At 36.0% G+C, this 18,647-nt stretch overlaps 1 protein-coding gene and 1 pseudogene across 2 annotated transcripts in view; one reads left to right on the forward strand and one right to left on the reverse strand.

Moving 5' to 3' along the window:
* Positions 1-440: 440 nt before the first annotated feature.
* On the forward strand, positions 441-514 carry LOC112425861 (small nucleolar RNA U3; annotated as a pseudogene).
* A 13,329-nt stretch (positions 515-13,843) lies between these two features.
* LOC105477303 (Ras association domain family member 6) overlaps positions 13,844-18,647 on the reverse strand; it is a 48,685-nt gene continuing 43,881 nt past the window's right edge. For both annotated transcript variants that reach the window (XM_011733761.3, XM_011733762.2), the window contains exon 11: positions 13,844-18,569. In XM_011733761.3, the coding sequence (XP_011732063.2) occupies positions 18,494-18,569 (76 nt within the window). In that variant the 3' untranslated portion in view covers positions 13,844-18,493. The remainder of the gene's footprint in view (positions 18,570-18,647) is intronic.

Consider the following 18,647-nt stretch of genomic DNA (forward strand, 5'->3'; position numbering starts at 1 on the left):
GAACATGGCAAAAGTTCAAACAGACGAGTAGAACACATCCCCCATTTCCCAGAGACAACCAATTTCAGGTTTTCCCTTTTAGTTCTTTTGTGATTACCATCATCACTTTATAGTTTCTTAAAATACAACCATCACATAAGAAACACAATGAACTTATGCTAAGTTCAGCCACACTATTCACAGACTCTCTGTCAGTATTTTTTAGTTAAAATATTGTTAATTGTTTTATTGGTTGTATTCTATTTCTCGGTCTTTCAACTGTAGTCAGCATCTAATTTATTGTCCAAAGCATAATTAACATGTCAAAACTTCCTTTGGTTTATTTGCAATATTTTCTATCTTTTCTTTTTCTAGCTATACCATTACTTTCACATTATTTAAATTTATACATTTTGCTTTGTAAATATAATATCTATGTGCTTTATTAATAGGTGGCTCCTAAGACTATACTTTCAGGGATCATTTCTATAGTTTGTTATTAATGGCTGGCTGCTAAAAAGTAGACACCATTTGATAGTAGACTCAAGAGGGTGTTTACTTGGAATATTATTTACAGAGGTTCTATAAATGGATTAACCTATGGGTCAATGACTGGTCCTGCATCTCTCATAAGACAACATCACAGATGTCAAGTTTAAATAAAGTCTCTACCTGCTACTGACTGCGGAAACCATGCCATATGCGTTTACTTTTGCAATTTGAACATGATTTTCTAGTATATCCTTCTTTTTTTTTGAGTTTTTACTTGCCTTTCTTTTTCCATGTTGACAAATAAAGCACAAAGCACTTATTTTCATTATACCACTAACATAGTTCAAGTTCTTAATTATGTAATTTCTGTAATAGAATATTCTGTCTTCTTAAGGCTGTATTTCAAAATGTTTTCTGATTTATCTTTCAGTTTGGATCCTGTTATTTTTAGGTCAGATTAGTGACCATTTACATAGCGTTTATTTTCAGTGTAATCCTTAGTAAATTTGACTATTTCTATTATCCTGTGTTGTATTCTTGGATTCTTTTAAGTTTTGCTAGGCTACATTCTTAAGTTATGTATCTACACATGTGTTTTTTTCAAAATAGGCAACTGGGAGATAAACTTTTTGGTTCCTTGCATTTTAAAATATTATTTTGTCCATATAATTGGACCGCTATACTGATTATTTTGTTCATCTATTTGCACAGTATTTTTTGCTGGTATGTCAGTTGGGGTTCTTTAGTTATAAATAATGGAATTAAATTCTGGCTAACCTAAGTAAATATGAATATATTGAAAGGATATTTGTGGCTTCAGGAATCTATGGGAAGTTTGAAAAGTGCTAGGCACTAGACAAGACTCAAAGCAGCTCAGAAATCAATGCCTTTCTGGTCTTTTACTGCTGATATATCTTTTTATGTTACTATTCTGAGCTCCTATTTCTTCACTTTGATATATTGCTCAATATCATCTCAAACTGCTTTCTCCGTTTTTCCCCCTAGAAGTCCATCAACATCTCTTACACTGATGGTGCTTTTTTAAAAGCACTGTCCAGGCTTTATTCTCTTTTTGTATCTTTTTGCCATTATTGCCTTGAGATTTCAGAAGAGATGAGAGACTACATATTTTAAGAGTATGTTGGAAAATTGTTATGTCCAGAGAGCATTCAGAATGGAAAAGGGACTGAAAATTATGTTACCAAGGACACGAAGGGCTAGACTGCTAATGTTTATTACAAAGTCTTAGGATGGGTGACATGTTAGCAGTCTCCCAAATGGCCCAGAATTCTAGGAAATTGAATAGTGGAAAATTTGGACTCAGCATAAGGAAGATCTGTCCTTTCTTTTCTCTGTTCTCTACATTCCGTCATATGAGTCAATGTTTTACATAACAAAATCTGGCAAGGGCCTTATTTCTGACTGGGAAGTGATTATTCCTGTTTATATTTAATGCAGGGAATTCCTCATTTATTAATGTACTCTTCTAAGAGGCCTTCCTCCTACCTTACCTTAGCCATAAGTATTTTTTTCTACAGCATTTGTTATAACAATTAGAGACTTATCAAGGAACTGTGGAATAAATGAAGTCAGGAAGGACAAATATAGAGAAAGACGACTTTCATTGCTATTGTTAGGTTCAGATAAAACAGGCAAGATTAAATATAAATATCGTGGGTTAAGCTTATGGGGAAATTTCCCAAGATGATTGATTTTAAAAGTCATGTATTTCCAAAGAAGCAAGGATACCTTAAACTCCAGAGGTATTTAAAAAAATCAAGCTTAAATAGGTTATAATCTGTCTGAATAATTTAGTGTGGTACTGTTTGAAAGTGGGACGAAGGATTAAAATAACAGATTTCTAGCAATTTTTCACAGGATCCTGGGGCTCATAGGAGTGCAAGTCAGCTACTCCCCATGATGGGTGTGTGTGTGTGTGTGTGTGTGTGTGTGTATACATACCTTAACAGTGGCATTCTATGAGTCTCATCCAAACTTTAGCTAATGAAAATCTTACTTTTGTCTGTCTGTCTAGGCTTTTACAAATGATTTTTATTTGAAGAAATACAAGTAAAAACTGGAGAAAACTTCTGAGCTTAATATAGAAGACTATATCAATATATACATAGAGGCTTAGAGATGCTTTGATTCATGCTAGCAGTTTTGTTCTTCTTGAGTTCTTATATCTAACTATGTAGTGACACGTGGGAATAGCCTAGAATAGTTTAAAATTCAGTGAGATGCTGATATTGATGGTCTTTTTTACCCTTTAGCAAAACAGTCTCACCTTTTTTTTTTTTTTTTTTTTTTTTTTTGAGACGGAGTCTTGCTCTGTCGTCCAGGCTGGAGTGCAGTGGCACGATCTCGGCTTATTGTGACCCACACCTCCCAGGTTCAAACAATTCTCATGCCTCAGCCTCCTGAGTAGCTGGGACTACAGGCCGTGCCACCACACCCAGCTAATTTTTTGTATTTTTAGCAGAGACGGGGTTTCACCAAGTTGGCCAGGCTGGTCTTGAACTCCTGACCTCAGGTGATCTGCTGGCCGTGGCCTCCCAAAGTGCTGCAATTACAGGTGCAAGCCACTGTGCCTGGCTCAATCTCACATTTTTGGGAGGAGGAAAGCAAATCTATATTTTTTATAGTTGAAGTCCTGAAAGTAGAAGAGGAATTCCAGTTCATTAAGCCTTTAAGCTAAAGGACTAGCACTATGGGAACGCCTAAGACCTTGATCAAAGAGTACATTAGAACCCATCTCAAGCTGTGATAGTAAGTCTTTTTGCCAAGGGTTGGGAAGTATCCATCACCTCAAGTATTATCTTTTGTGCTTCAAACAATCAAATTATATTCATTTCATTATTTTTAAATATATAATTAAATCATTTTTTACTATAGTCACGCTGTTGTGCTAGCAAAACAAGGTCTTATTCATTCTTTCTAACTCAATTTTTGTATCCATTAACCATCACAACTTGTCCCCCATTTCTTCCACTACCCTTCCTAGTCTTTGGTAACAGCTTTATAATCTCTGTTTCCATGAGGTCAATTGTTTTAATTTTAGCTCCCACAAATAACTGAGAACATGCAATGTTTGTCTTTCTACGCTTGTCTTACTTCACTTAACAAAATAATCTTCAGTTCCATCCATGTTGTTGCAAATGACTGGATCTCATTCTTTTTTTTAATCACTGAACTCCATACCACATTTTCTTTATCCATTCATCTGGTTTTGGCCTTTTAGGTTAATTCCAAATCTTGGCTATTGCGAAAAGTGCTGCAATAAACATAAGAGTGCAGATATCTCTTCAATATAATGATTTCCTTTCTTTTTTCTTTTTATTGTACTTTAAGTTCTAGGGCACATGTGCACAACCTGCAGATTTGTTACATATGTATACATGTGCCATGTTGGTGTGCTGCACCCATTAACTCAGGTATATCTCCTAATGCTATCCCTTCCTGCTACCCCCTCCCCACAATATGACCCGGTGTGTGATGTTCCCCTTCCTGTGTCCAAGTGATCTCGTTGTTCAGTTCCCACCTGTGAGTGAGAACATGTGGTATTTGGTTTTCTGCTCTTGCAATAGTTTGCTGAGAATGATGGTTTCCAGCTGCATGCATCATGTCCAAAAAAGGACACGAACTCATCCCTTTTTATGGCTGCATAGTATTCCATGGTGTATATGTGCCACATTTTCTTAATCCAGTGTGTCACTGATGGACATTTGGGTTGATTCCAAGTCTTTGCTATTGTGAATAGTGCCGCAATAAACATATGTGTGCATGTGTCTTTATAGCAGCATGACTTATAATCCTTTGGGTATATCCCCAGTAATGGGATGGCTGGGTCAAATGGTATTTCTAGTTCGAGATCCTTGAGGAATTGCCACACTGTTTTCCACAATGGATTTTTTAATGATCGCCATTCTAACTGGTGTGAGATGGTATCTCATTGTGGTTTGGATTTGCATTTCTCTGATGGCCAGTGATGATGAGAATTTTTTCATGTGTCTGTTGGCTGTATGAATGTCCTCTTTTGAGAAGTGTCTGTTAATATCCTTTGCCCACTTTTTGATGGGGTTGTTTTTTTCTTGTAAACTTGATTGAGTTCTTCGTAGGTTCTGGATATTAGCCCGTTGTCAGATGAGTAGATTGCAAACATTTTCTCCCATTCTGTAGGTTGCCTGTTCACTCTGATGGTAGATTTCCTTTCTTTTAGGAGTGGGATTGGTGGATTGGATGGTAGCTCTGTGTTTAGTTTTTTGAAGAACTTCCAAATGTTCTCCATAGTGGCTGTACTAATGTACATTCCCATCAACTGTGTACAAAGTTTCCCTTTTCTCCACATCCTCCACCAGCATTTGTTACTGCCTGTCTTTTGGATAAAAGCCATGTTATATGGATGAGATGGTATTTCATTATAGCTTTGATTTGCATTTCTCTGATGATCAGTGATGTTGAGTACTTTGTCATATACCTCTTTGCCATTTGTAGGTTTTCTTTTGAGAAATATGTATTCAGATCCTTTGACCATTTTGAATTGGATTATGATAGTTGTTTGAGCTCCTTATATATTCTTGTTGTTAATCTCTTGTCAGATAGGTAGTTTTCAAATATTTTCTTCCATTCTGTGGTTTGTCTCTTCACTTTGTTGATTGTTTCCTTTGCTGTGCAGAAGTAACTTGATGTCATTCCATTTATCCACTTTTGCTCTCATCACCTATGCTTATGGGGTATTACTCAAAAAATCTTTATCTAGTTCAATGTCCTAGAGAGCTTCTTCAGTTTCTTTGTAGTAGTTTCATAGTTTGAGGTCTTAGATTTATGTCTTAATCCATTTTGATTTGATGTTTGTATATGGTGAGAGTTAGGAATCTAGTTTCATTTTTTGCATTTGAATGTCTAGTTTTCCCAGCATCATTTATTAAAGAGACTGCCCCATCCCCAATTGATGTTCTTGGCACCTTTGTCAAAAATGAGATCACTGTAGATGTGTGGATTTCTTTCTGCATTCTCTATTCTGTTCCACTGATTTATATGTCTGTTTTTATGCCAGTACTATGCCATTCTGGTTACTATACCTCTGTAGAATAATTTGAAGTCAGGTAATTGTGATTCCTGCAGTTTTCTTCTTTTTGGTTATGATAGTTTTGGCTATTCTGGGTCTTTTATGGTTCCATATACATTTTAGATTCTTTTTTCTATTTTTGTGAAAAATGTTTTTTGTATTTTGATAAGGATTGTATTGAATCTGTAGATTGCTTTGGGTAGTATGGACATTTTAACAATACTGATTCTTCCAATTTATGAACATGGAATATTGTTCCATTTTTTGGTGTGCTTTTCAATTTATTGCATCAGTATATTAGGGATTTCATTGCAGAGAACTTTCACTTATTTTGTTAATACCTAGGTATTTTATTTTATTTGTAGTTATTATAAATGAAATCATTTTCTTGATTTATTTTTCAAATTGTTCACCATCGACATATAGAAATGTTACTGACTTTTGTATGTTGATTTGTAGTTTGCAACTTTACTGAATTTGTTTATCAGTTCTGATAGTTTTTTTGTGGAATCTTTAGGTTTTTCCAAATATAAGATCATATCATCTGAAAGATGGATAATTTGACTTCTTCCTTTCCAAATTGGATGTCCTTTATTTCTTTCTCTTGTCTGATTGCTCTAGCTAGGACTTCCAGTACTATGTTGAATAACAGTGGTAAAATGAGCATCCTTGTTTTGTTCCACATCTTAGTGGAAAGGCTTTAAGTTTTTCTCCATTCAGTATGATCCTAGCTGTGGATCTGTCATACATGGCGTTTATTATGTTGAGGTAACTTCCTTCTACATTCAGTTTTTGGAGAGTTTTTATCATGAAGGGATGTTGAATTTTATCAAATACTCTTTCAATATCAATTGAAAAGATCTTTGGTTTTCGTTCTTCATTCTGTTGATATGAAGTATCACATTGATTGATTTGCATATGTTGAATCATCATTGCATCTCTGTAATAAATCCTGCTAAGTCATGATAAGTGATCTCTTTAATGTGTTGATGAATTTCATTTGCTAGTACTTTGTAGAGGATTTTTACATCAATATTCATCAGGGATATTGGCCTGTAGTGTTGTGGTTTTTTTTTTTTTTTTTTTTTTTTTTTTTTTTTTTTTTTTTTTTTTTAATATGTCTTGTCTGGTTTTGGTATCAGAGTAATAATGGCCCTATAGAATGAGTTTCAAAGTATCCTCACCTTTATTTTTCAGAATAGTTTGAGTAGGATTGGTATTAGTTCTTTAAATGTTTGGGAGATTTGGCAGCGAAATCATTGGGTCCCATGCTTTTCTTTGCTGCAAGACTTTTATTACAGCTTCGGTCTTATTACTTGCTATTGTTTTGCTCAGGTTTTGTATTTCTTCATGGTTCAACCTTGGTAGGTTGTATATGTCTGGGAACTTATCCATTCCTTCTAGATTTTCCAATTTACTAGCATATAGTTGCTCAGAGTAGCCATCTATGACCCTTTGAATTTCTGTGGTATTGGTTTTAATGTCTCCTTTTTCATCTCTGATTTTATTTATTTTGGTCATCTCTCTTTTTTTATTAGTTAGTCTGGGTAAAGGTTTGTCAATTTTATCTATCTTTCAAAAACACAAACTTTATTTAATTTGTCTTTTGTTTTGTTTTCTTAGTTTTAATTTTATTTATTTCTCCTCTAATTTTTATTATTTCTTTTCTTTCCTAATTTTGGGATTGGTTGCTCCTGTTTTTTAGTTCTTTAAGATGCATTGTTAGGTTATTTTTTGGAAGTTTCTTTTTCTTTTTTTGATGTAGGTGCTTATATCTATAATTATCACTCTTAGTCCTGCTTTCACTGTATCCCATAGGTTTTGGTGTGTTGTGTTTCCATTATCATTCGTTTCAAGAAAATTTTCAGCTTCCTTCTTAATTTCTTCATTGACCCACTGGTCATTCAGGAATATGTTGTTTAATTTCCATGTGCTTGTACAGTTTTCAAAATTACTCTTGTTATTGATTTCTAGTTTTATTCTATTATTAGAGAAGTTGCTTGATATTTTTTTTTTTTTTTTTTTTTGCATATTTTCCTACTTGTTTTGTGACCTAACACATGGTCTGTCTTGAGAATGATTTATGTGCTGAGCAGAATGTGTATTCTGTAGCTGTTGGATGAATTTTTTTTGTAAATCTCTTTTAGGTACATTTGGTCTGTATTGTACATTAAGTCTGATGTTTCTTTGTTGATTTTGTCGGGGTAATCCGTCTAATGCTGAAAGTGGGGTGTTGAAATTTCCAGCTGTTATTGTATTGTGGCCTATCTCTCTCTTTAGGTCTGATAATATTTGCTTTATATGTCTAGGTGCTCCAGTGTTGGTTGCATATCTGTTTACAATCATTATATTCTCTTATATTCTCTTGCAGAATTAACCCCTTGATTATACATAGTGAACTTCTTTTTCTCTTCTTATAGTTTTTTTCTCAAAATAAGTTTTTTTTCTGCTGTAAGTATAGCTATGTCAGCTCTTTTATGCTTTTCATTGGCATGGAACATATTTCCATCCCTTTATTTTGAATGTAAATGTGCCTTTATAGGTGAAATGTGTTTTTTTGTAGGGAACAGATCACTGCATCTTGTTTTTCTTTTTTTTTTTTTTTCTCATTCAGCCACACTATGTCTTTTGATTGGAGAGTTCAGTCCATCTGTATTCAATGTTTTTTTTTTTTGATAAGTAAGGACTTACTCTTGTCATTTTGTTGTTTGTTTTCCGGTCCTTTTGTGGTGTTCTCTTCCTCCTTTCCTTCCATCCTGCATCCTATCTTTCTTTAGTGAAGATGATTTTCTCTGGTAGTATGATTAAATTTCTTGCTTTTTGTTTCTTCATGTATCCATTGTTTGTTTTTTGATTTGAGATTCTATGTTGCTTGCAAACATTATCTTTTAACCTATTATTTTAAACTTATGACAACTTAATACTGATTGCATAAACAAAAAGAAAACTAATAAAATCCCTATATTTTAAATGTATTCCCTCGCTTTTAAACCTTTTGTTGTTTTTCTTTATGTCTCATTGCACTATGTCTTGAAAATTTATTGTAGTTGTTATTTTTGATTGGTTCATCTTTTAATCTCTTAAGAGTTTACATAACACAATTATAGTGTTATAATATTCTATCTTTTTCTGTGTACTTACTATCACCAGTGAGTTTTGTACCTTCAGAAGATTTTTAATGTTGATTAGTATTCTTTATTTTCTGGTTGAAGAACTCCCTTTAGCATTTCTTGTAGGAGAGATGTGACACTAATAAAATCCCTCAGCTTTTGTCTGTCTGGGGAAGTGTTTATTTTTTCTTCATATTTGAAGGATATTATTACTAGATATACTATTCTAAGGTAACAGTATTTTCCTTCAGCACTTTAAATATGTAATGCCACTTACTCCTGGCCTGTAGGGTTTCCACTGAAAAATCTGCTGCTGGATAGAGCTTCATTGTATGTTATTTGTTTCTTTTATCTTGCTGCTTTTAGAATCCTTTCTTTATCCTTGACCTTTGGGAGTTTGATTATTAAATCTTTTGAGGTAGTCTTCTTTGGGTTAAATCTGCCTGGTGTTCTATAACCTTCTTGTACATGGATATTGATATCTTTCTCTAGGTTTGGGAATTTCTCTGTTATTACCCTGTTGAATAAACTTTCGATCCCACCTCGTTCTCTTCATCCTCTTTAAGGACAACAACTCTTAGATTTTCCCTTTTGTGCTTATTTTTCTAGATCTTGTAGCTGTGTTTCATTTTTTTCTTCTGCTTTATCAATTCTGCTATTAAGACACTCTAATGCATTCTGCAGTATGTCAGTTGCATTTTTTATCTCCAGAATTTCTGTTGGATTGTTTTTAATTATTTCAATCTCTTTGTTAGATTTATCTGATAAAATTCTGAATTGCTTCTCTGTGTTATCTTGAATTTCTTTGAGTTTCTTCAAAACAAGTATTTTGCATTCTCTGTCTGAAAGGTCACATATCTCTGTTTCTCCACGATTTGTCCCTGGTCCCTTATTTAGTTCATTTGGGGAGGTCATGTTTTCCCTATGTTTTCCTGACTAAGCTTGATGCTTGTGTGTGTTTGTCAGTGTCTGGACATTGAAGAGTTGGATATTTATTGTAGTCTTTAAAGTCTGGGCTTATTTGTACCTATCCTTCTTGAGAAGGCTTGCCAGATATTCAAAGGGACTTGAGTGTTGTGATTTAAGCCAATCTGCATTAGGGGATACCCTAACTCTGGCAATATTGTGGTTCTTGCTGACCTATAGAAGTATTGCTTTGGTGGTCTTGGAATAAATCCAGAATTCTTTGGATTACCAGGCATAGAGGCTCTTGTTCTCTTCCCTTACTTTGCCCTAAATAAACATAGTCTCTCTCTCTCTGTGCTGAGCTGCCTGGAGCTTGGGGCAGAATGACACAAGCACCCCTGTGGCCACCACTACTTGATTGCACTACATCAGACCTGAAGCCAACAGAGCACTGCGTCTCACCCAAAGCCCGTGGTAGTTACCACCTGGCTGCTGCTTATGTTCACTCAATGCCCTAGGGCTGTATGATCAGCAGATGGTGAAGCCAGTCAGGCTTGTGTCCTTCCCTTCATGGTGGCATGCTGCCCCAGGTCCCGGGTGAGTCCAGAGATGCTGTCCAGGAGCCAACGCCTGGGGTCAAAAACCTTAGAAATCTACCTGATGCTTTTCATTCTGTAGCTAGCTAAGCTGGCATTCAAATAATGAGACAGTGTCCATGCCTCTCCTCCTTCCCCTGTCCACAGGCAAAGGAGTATCTCTCTGTGGTCACCATCACCACAGGCCTACAGGGACTAATGCCAGCCTGCCACTGATGTTCATTTAAGGCTCAAGGCCTCTTATATCAGGTTGTGGTAGCCATTCAGGGCAGTGGGCTCCCATCTGGCCCAAGACCAGTCCAGAAATGTTGCCAAGTGTTGAGGCCTAAAACTGGGAACCCCACGAGCCTGCTTGATGTTCTACTCCACAGTGGCCAAACTAGTACAAAACAGAGTCCACTTTACTATTCTCTCTGCTTTTCTCACGCAGAAGGAGTCTCTCACCATAGCCACCATAGCTGGGAACGTGCTGAGTCTCACCTGAAGCCAGCACATTTCAGAGTCTCAACTAAACCCGCGGCATACTACTTGAGTATCATTGCTGGTTATTCAGGGCCCAGGGACCCTTTAGTTAGCAGGTGATGAATCCTGCCATGACTGGGTCCTTCCCTTCTAGGCAGTGGATTCACTTCTGGCCCAGGGTGTGTCTAGAAATGTCATCAGGGTTTAGGGCCTGGAATGGGGGTCTCATGACCCTGCCTGGTGCTCTATACTACTGTGGGTGAGCTAGTATCCAAGATGCAAGTCAAAATTCTCTTGATTCTTCCCTCTCCCCTCCTCGAGCACAAGGAAGGAGTCACTTTAGTTGTTGCAAGCTGTGCTGCCAATGGTTGAGAGAAGAGTGTGCAAGCACTCCTTTAGCCAGCCTGGCTGGTGTCTCGCAAGGTTGTGTGCTGCTTAAATCCACTGCCTCTGACCCCAGCACAGCACTAGGGCTTGCCTAGAAGTTGCAATCCTTGTGGTCTAGACTGCATTTCATGTTCATTTAGCGTCCCAGAAAACTTTAGCCCACAGTTATGAGGCTTGCTGCAATTCAAATTCCAATGACCGAGACAGGCAATTTCCCTGTGGCTAGGGCTTGTCTAAATGCTCCCGCCATGGATGGAATTGGATGAATTCAGTCTGGTTCTGCTTTCTACTGTGACAAGGCAGCACTGAGTTAAATGTAAAATCTCATAATGCTTGTGCTCTCCTTCCCCGAAGTGCACAGATTCTCCACACCATGTGGCTGCTGGGGGATGGAGGATGGGTGGTTTCTGCAATTCAAGACTGTCTTTCCTACACTCTTAATGCCTCTTTCAGTGATATGAAATTAAAACCAGGCATTTTGATTGCTCATCTGATTTTTGGTTGTTACGAAGGTTTTTTCTTTTTTTGTTTTTCTTTTCTTTTTCTCTCTCTCTCTCTCTCTCTGTGTGTGTGTGTGTGTGTGTGTGTAAATCACTGTTAAATTTGGTGTTCCTGTTTGATTGGTGGAGAAGAATCATTGGTGGAGCCTTCTATTTGGACTTCTTGCTCTGCCCTTCCCAGCTAAGTCTTAGAGATTTTTCTATTTTGCGGTCATATCTATTTAGGTTTTTACTTTCTTTCTCTCTCTCTCTCTCTCTCTCTTTTTTTTTTTCTCACAAATGTACTTATTTGTTTGTTTGCTTTTCCTAAGGGTCCAAACAGATCAAAAAGTACTAGGGTCTATGGGGAGGTTAAATGATCCCAGAAAATGTCAGTGTAGGATCTTTGATGAGATCTACATTTATTTTTATAAATCATGAAACATGTCTAATATTCAAAATAAGAATCAACAAAATAAATTTTCAGGTGCTCACAAAGTTGCTCAAGAACACTGGCCAGTCTACACTGAAATTGTCCTTTCTTACCCAGCAGAGAAATCTAGTTATTGTAAGCCTCAGAAAACACACCATAATTACCCGTCTCTCTCCACAACAAGCTTTCTGCTTCTCAAGAGCAGAAACAGAAACATGAAACCAAACCACTTTCAAAGGGCTCAGGTAGATGTGATGGGCTGCCACACCAAGCTGGGAATTGTCTGTCAAGTTTCCACAGTGAACAAAACCCTAAAAGCAAGTTGGAGTTTTTGTCTGTGCCAATACTGAAAATGTTTATTGGCAAACTGAACGAAATAAACTTCACAATAACGTTACCTTCGTAACGGTTTCACCTTTAATCTTTACCCTAAATATGTGAGGCTATATTGGCACCAATGCAATATAATGCACTTCAATTAATTTGAGCTTGAAGCAATGGTTTGTAACAGCACTTTTTTTTTCCTTGGAAATCTTTCTGCAAATGACATAAGGAACTGATGTGAATCATTTGGACTTGTTTTTATTTTTCCAGATATTTTTGTATAAGAGATAAAAATAAGTGCTTAAATAAATGAATTACTTTGATTAGAGAAATACAGAAAAAATTAATTATCATTATAATACCCTTTCCTTGAGTTTAAGTAATTATTTTTCCTCACTTCAGTGACTTCAACATGTTCATAGGCATTAGTGAATTAAATCCAATAAACATTTGCTGAGTACCTAATGCATTCAATACACTGTGCTAGATACTACAGGGAATAATACAAACATGAATATGATTACACCAGATCACTAATGCATTTATACAAGATGTGAGCACATAAAGAATTATAATAAAAGGCAAATTTCAAAATTCTGGTGTCACAAGAGCAGAGCTAACCGGAACTGTGGTACATAGGAGCTTGAGATCACACGTTGTTACAGAGACCCGGAAAGGTCTTGGAAGAAGTGACCCTAACCAGGGACTAGAAAATGGGAATGTCTCAACAGAAAGAGAGGTGCTAAAGTGTGCAGTGTTTCAGGGAAGGTTGAGTGATTTAGTTTGGCTGGCTTTAAGACAAAAATGAGGTAGCTGTGGGCAGTAAGACTTAATAGAAGATAAGTCTACAATGGTGGTTGGGGGATATACTGAAATTTAATTATAACATAGCTAGTATTTATCACATTCTTATGTACAAAGTGCCAGGATTTACATGTGCTGTTCTTATAACTCCCGCAATCGTCCAATAAAGTAGGTACTATTATTCCACTTAAAAACGAGGACACATTTTAGAATGGCAGATTCAGGAAGCATAGTTTAGGAGGAAGCCACAGATTATGGTGGTTAACTGTATGACTTTTGGAGCCATAGGTTTAAATCCTACCTATTTCTTCTACTAAAAACCTTGGCAAATCTCCTAACTGCTCCATGGCTTACTTTCTTTATCTGTAACATGAGGTTGAAAGAGTAATTTCCTTTTGGAAATGTAATGAGTATTAAACATAGTGCCCAGCAAATAAGTTGTTATTAGTTTGAACCATACGAAATCATTGCCTTTGTAGTCAAATATTGGCAATTTCAAATGGCTCAATTTAATAGCTATTAGATGTTTTTAATTTAGAAGACAAATGAATGTCATTGAAAGGTTTTGCCCTCTGTATCTACATCTTATTTCTCATTCTTTCCCATATATATACCTCCACCCAATAGTTATACTTGCTATCTTTATCACTTCATCAATTGCATTGCAAGGGGCTTCTTTCCCCTTCAGTTTCAAAAACCAATCTAAATAGCCCTAAACCAAATTAAATGGTAATGACAACTAACTGAATATTTCATAGTAGAGCCAAGGGATAATAAAATACACCACTATATCAGGGAAAACCATATATATAAAATGTTTAATATTTCAGCTATGGAACCAGACTTGTAATAAGTAATACATATATATGGGAAATTTTATAAAAATGTTTCAGATAATTCCTTCACTCATTCATTTATTCTTTCATTCACTTATATATTCAATCAATTTTTATTGAGCCCATCCTATGCACAAGACACAATATTAGGTACAGAAAAGCATATAAAGATAAATGTGACACATTCTTTACCATTAATAATAATATATATTATCTAAAATTTAATTTGAGCTAATATGTAATTGACAATGAAATATCTGGACCACCTAAAACAAGAATAAATGATTCTGTGACAAGTTTATATTCTTGCATTATGCAAAAATGATTCTAAAATAAACTATTTTTTCCCAGAAATTGTATGAGTTATATATTGCTATGTAAGAAATTACCCCAAATTTAGCAGCATAATACAACAAACACTTCTTATCTCATACAGTTTCTGAGGATGAGGAATCCAGAATGGTTTCCTTGGGTTTTCTGACTGAAGGTCTCTCATGAAGTTATGGCCAAGCTATTAGACAGGGCTGCAGTTGTCTGAAGGCTTGACTGAAGCTGGAAGATCCACTTCTAAAATGGCTGTTGACAGGAGGCCTCAATTCCCTGCTGGCGTTTGACAGAAGGTCTCAGTTCTTCATCATGTAGGTCTTTCCAGGGCTGTTCAGGACATGGCAGTTGAATTCCCCCAGAGCAAGTAATCCAAGACAGAGCAAGGAGGAAGCCATAGTGACTTTTATGACCTACTTCAAAGTTTCACAGTCTCTTCCATTTTCCTATATTTGTTAGAAGTCCCTAATTGCTAAAAGAGTACATTTTTAAATGTTCTCACCACAAAGAAATGTAAGTATATGATGTTATGGATATGTTAATTCACTTGATTTAATAATTCCACAGTGTGTACATATATCATAATATAATATTGTACCCCATAAATACATACAATTATTATTTGTCAATTAAAAATAAAATAAAAAGAAGTAAGTCACTAAGTCCAGCCCATTTGCAAGGTGAGGAGAATTAGGCTCCATCTCTTCAAAGGAGGAGAATCAGACTTTATGGATATAAAACTACCACAGAAGTGATGTTAATGTCTCATTTGAATAATTGATTTGAATTGTTTTGCATTTGGTAGAACTTTGTGCTTGCATGTGCTTGTTACTTTTTTGTTCATAAGTTTTAAATAATAACTTTTCTACTTCCTGATTTAAAAAGTAACAAATAGTAAGTATAGAACACTTAATACATATAGGGAAATTAGAAAAACATGAATCACTCATAATTCTACAATGCATATATAGCCACTTTTAACATGTTTTTGTTTCTCGTGTGTATATATGCAAATATTAGTGTTCACACACACATATATATACACATACATATATAATATATATGCCTTAAGTATATAATAAATATTTTGGAATATGTATATGTGTCTATTCTTATTTAGATATATAAGAATTTACCCCTGTAATTAAAGTTATTTGGAAACATAATTTTAATGGCTACATAACATTATACAAATAAATGTTTATTTCTCTTTTTTTTTTTGAGACGGAGTCTTGCTCTGTCGCCCAGGCTGGAGAGCAGTGGTGCCATCTCGGCTCACTGCAACCTCTGCCTCCCGGGTTGAAGCGATTCTCTTGCCTCAGCCTCCCAAGTAGCTGGGGTTATAGGCGCCTGCCATCGCACCCGGCTAAATTTTGTATTTTTAGTAGAGGCAGGGTTCACCATTTTGGCCAGGCTGGTCTCAAAATCCTGACCTCAAGTGATCCTCCTGCCTTGGCCTCCCAAAGTGCTGGGATTACAGGCATGAGCCACCGTCCATGGCCTATGTCCCTCTTTCATCTTTTAAAATAATTTTCTGAACATTTAGGCTTATTTCCTTTTGTCACAATACATAACAATAGAAAACATATTTTTGCAGAATGTCTTTGTATCTCTGGTTATTTTCATATGATAGGATCTTACAAGTAGATTGTAGGATAAACGGACTACTAAATTGCCTTCAGGAAAAATTATATCCATTTGTATTTTTACCAGAAGTTTGGGACCCCATCTCATGGTGATTTATTGAGTATTTAATGTTATCATTTCTTTATCTTTGCTAATAGGCCAAAATGTGTATTTATTTTACCTTGTGCTTCGGTGGCATGTCAGTTATTATTTTACTATCTCTCAGCTCCACATTCACTGTTGGTTGTCTGCTCCGTGAAAATAGATACAGGCCCTTTAAATGTTTCCTTAGCAGTTTGAATGATGGCATGCTTTGTCAGTAGAGGGCGCTGGAGACACACTGCAAGAGGAAGGGGTCTTTCCTGATGGCTCCGGGCTGGCAGGCCAGGCTCCTGGAGAGCAGGCTTTTTTCCTTCACTACTTTGACTGGAGTGGTTTCTCCAGTGCTGGTTGCCTGTAGGGTGTAGCTTTCTCCAGCATTTCTCCACTTGCTTCTCCAGCTTTTGCTTTGGGCAGTGGTGGTATAACCTGGAGCCACAGTGCAAGCCTGTACCGAAGCTCCAATTGCTGTTCTCCATATCTTTTCTTCAGCTGGGTGCACACTCATATAGAGGACCCTGATGGACTGGGCAGCTACTGAGCCACTTGCCTGAGCTTTGTCTTGTGCAGTCTCGTCGCACACAAATTTATGCTAGGTTCCTGCAAAGTAGGCCCCTCCGGCTCCTAGTCCCAACAGGGCCTTGAACAGAACCCCTGACTCCTTCTTTGTGCTCACGCTTTGGCAAAGCCCCAAATCCCTCTGTGTATCTCACCACCTGCCTCAGCTGGTCTACACCCAGAGGGTTGGTTGTACCTGCTTGTCCGGTATCTGTGGTCCTGCTCTGGCCTGGGCAAGCCAGCAAACTTCTCTCCAGTGGGCTGCAACCACACCTTCTCCAGTGAATTCTGAAACCCTCATTCCTGCTTTTCCTTGTTAGGATTCTTTCGCTCAGCCTGAGGGTACCTTCTCTTTTCATCTTTATTAATATTCTTCTAGCATAGCTTAATTATTCTTTATATTAAACTTTCCCCGTTTAAATTACTGCCTTGTTTCTGTATTCTGATTGATACAGACTAACACAGTTGATCACAGAAGATATGACTTTTTTCACATACTTAGCAGCCATTTGCATTTTCTCTTCTGTGATTTTCCTTTTCATATCTACCTTTTTCTTCTGTGTAAGACTTGGTTCTTCTCTTATACATTTCAGTCTATTAAAGATTAATCTTTTTTCATGTTCATGGCAGGTATATGACACTACTTTATTTTTTTATAAGTATGTTGAATTTTAACTATTACATTTGCCTCATTTAAGTGAGATGAGACTATTTTCTTATTAATTGACAGGTGAAAGAATTACGATGCAAGCCTCTGGTTTATTCAGTAAGAGAGACTTTTAGGCTTGAAAAGGTCATAGCACACTTTCACCTTCATCCAGTGTAGGTGTGGTAATACTGAGAAGGAATGCCTTTGTCTTACACATGTTTTGTATTTTAATATTGTTAGTTAATCTTCCAATTGGGTTTATTGCATATAATCTCATTCCTTAGAACTTGTAATATGATCAGACAATTTACTACAATGCTTATGAGGAATGCAAATATAATTAGTTTAAGAATGAATGTTGTGTATAACTCAATTTTAATATAGAATTTATAAATAAAATCAGAGACTATACTTACAGCATTTCTTCATTTTTAGTGTTTTTTTTTCAAGTAGGTTAAGCAGATCTGTAAGTACCCTGAGAGTTGACATGTAGAATAAGATGCTAAGAGGGCAGAGTTTGGGATTCCCTACCTAACTTCAGCTACAACAGCCTTGCTTTATCCATTGTATTCATTCAGCAACAAATGGGTATTTGTGGGCCAAGTCTTGCTTTAGCTGATATAATATGTCTATGTGACATACATATTTTTTGAAAAATAAATAAAGAAAAAGTTCAACTCACTTAAAAAAGAGCTTAAGAAAAGTCTTGAACTGATAGAACAGAGAGAGAGAAAAAGGATTAGGGGGAGGTTCGAAAATTTAAATTAGGATTGCTTAAAATAGTCTATAATCTTTTCCTTTCCAAAGGCCAGACAGCTCTAATGTTACAGATAGCCAGAAGTCAACAGGCCATTTAAGATAGTCCTAGATTTTATGAAAATGCCAGAGTTTTCAAGAAGCTATGAAACACTGTCACTATTAAGTAGATCCTTGATGGTGTAAGACACTGTATTTCTTTTTCATTGCAAGAACTGGCAACTTCTTTTTTGTGAGTCATTTCTGAATTCATTGATTATGTTTCAGTTCTCTTGAGAGTCCAAGTTAAATGAAGTTTAAACTGGTTATCTGAAGACACCATTTAAATTTGAGTTCATTACATGTTTTACTATAAAAGCGATTTGGAATACGCAGTATTCAAGCTTATTTCAGTTACTGAAACTAAACTCAAGCTCATTTTGTCCAACTGTGAACCCTAGTTAACCTCATCACTTCAAAAAGAAATGAGCTTTTTTGACATTCAATTTTCTACAGATTCAAGTCTCATATATATTCGTATAAATGCAAGTACAGAACTTATGCATTCATCAAATAGTAATATCTCTGAGTTTTTTGAAGTGTTTTAGCAACAGCAGCCTGTACTGCTAAACTGTTGTCTCTGTTTTTATTACTAGTTTATTCTGAAGACATTTCAGTATAATAGCCTTTTCTTTATTGAATCTGAAAATGAGAAGAAGACAGACGATTAAAAATTGACATATTTTGTGCATTGGACTATTAAAGAACCAAGTATCCAAT

Source organism: Macaca nemestrina, chromosome 3 (assembly GCF_043159975.1).
Source record: "Macaca nemestrina isolate mMacNem1 chromosome 3, mMacNem.hap1, whole genome shotgun sequence".
Taxonomy (NCBI): domain Eukaryota; kingdom Metazoa; phylum Chordata; class Mammalia; order Primates; family Cercopithecidae; genus Macaca; species Macaca nemestrina.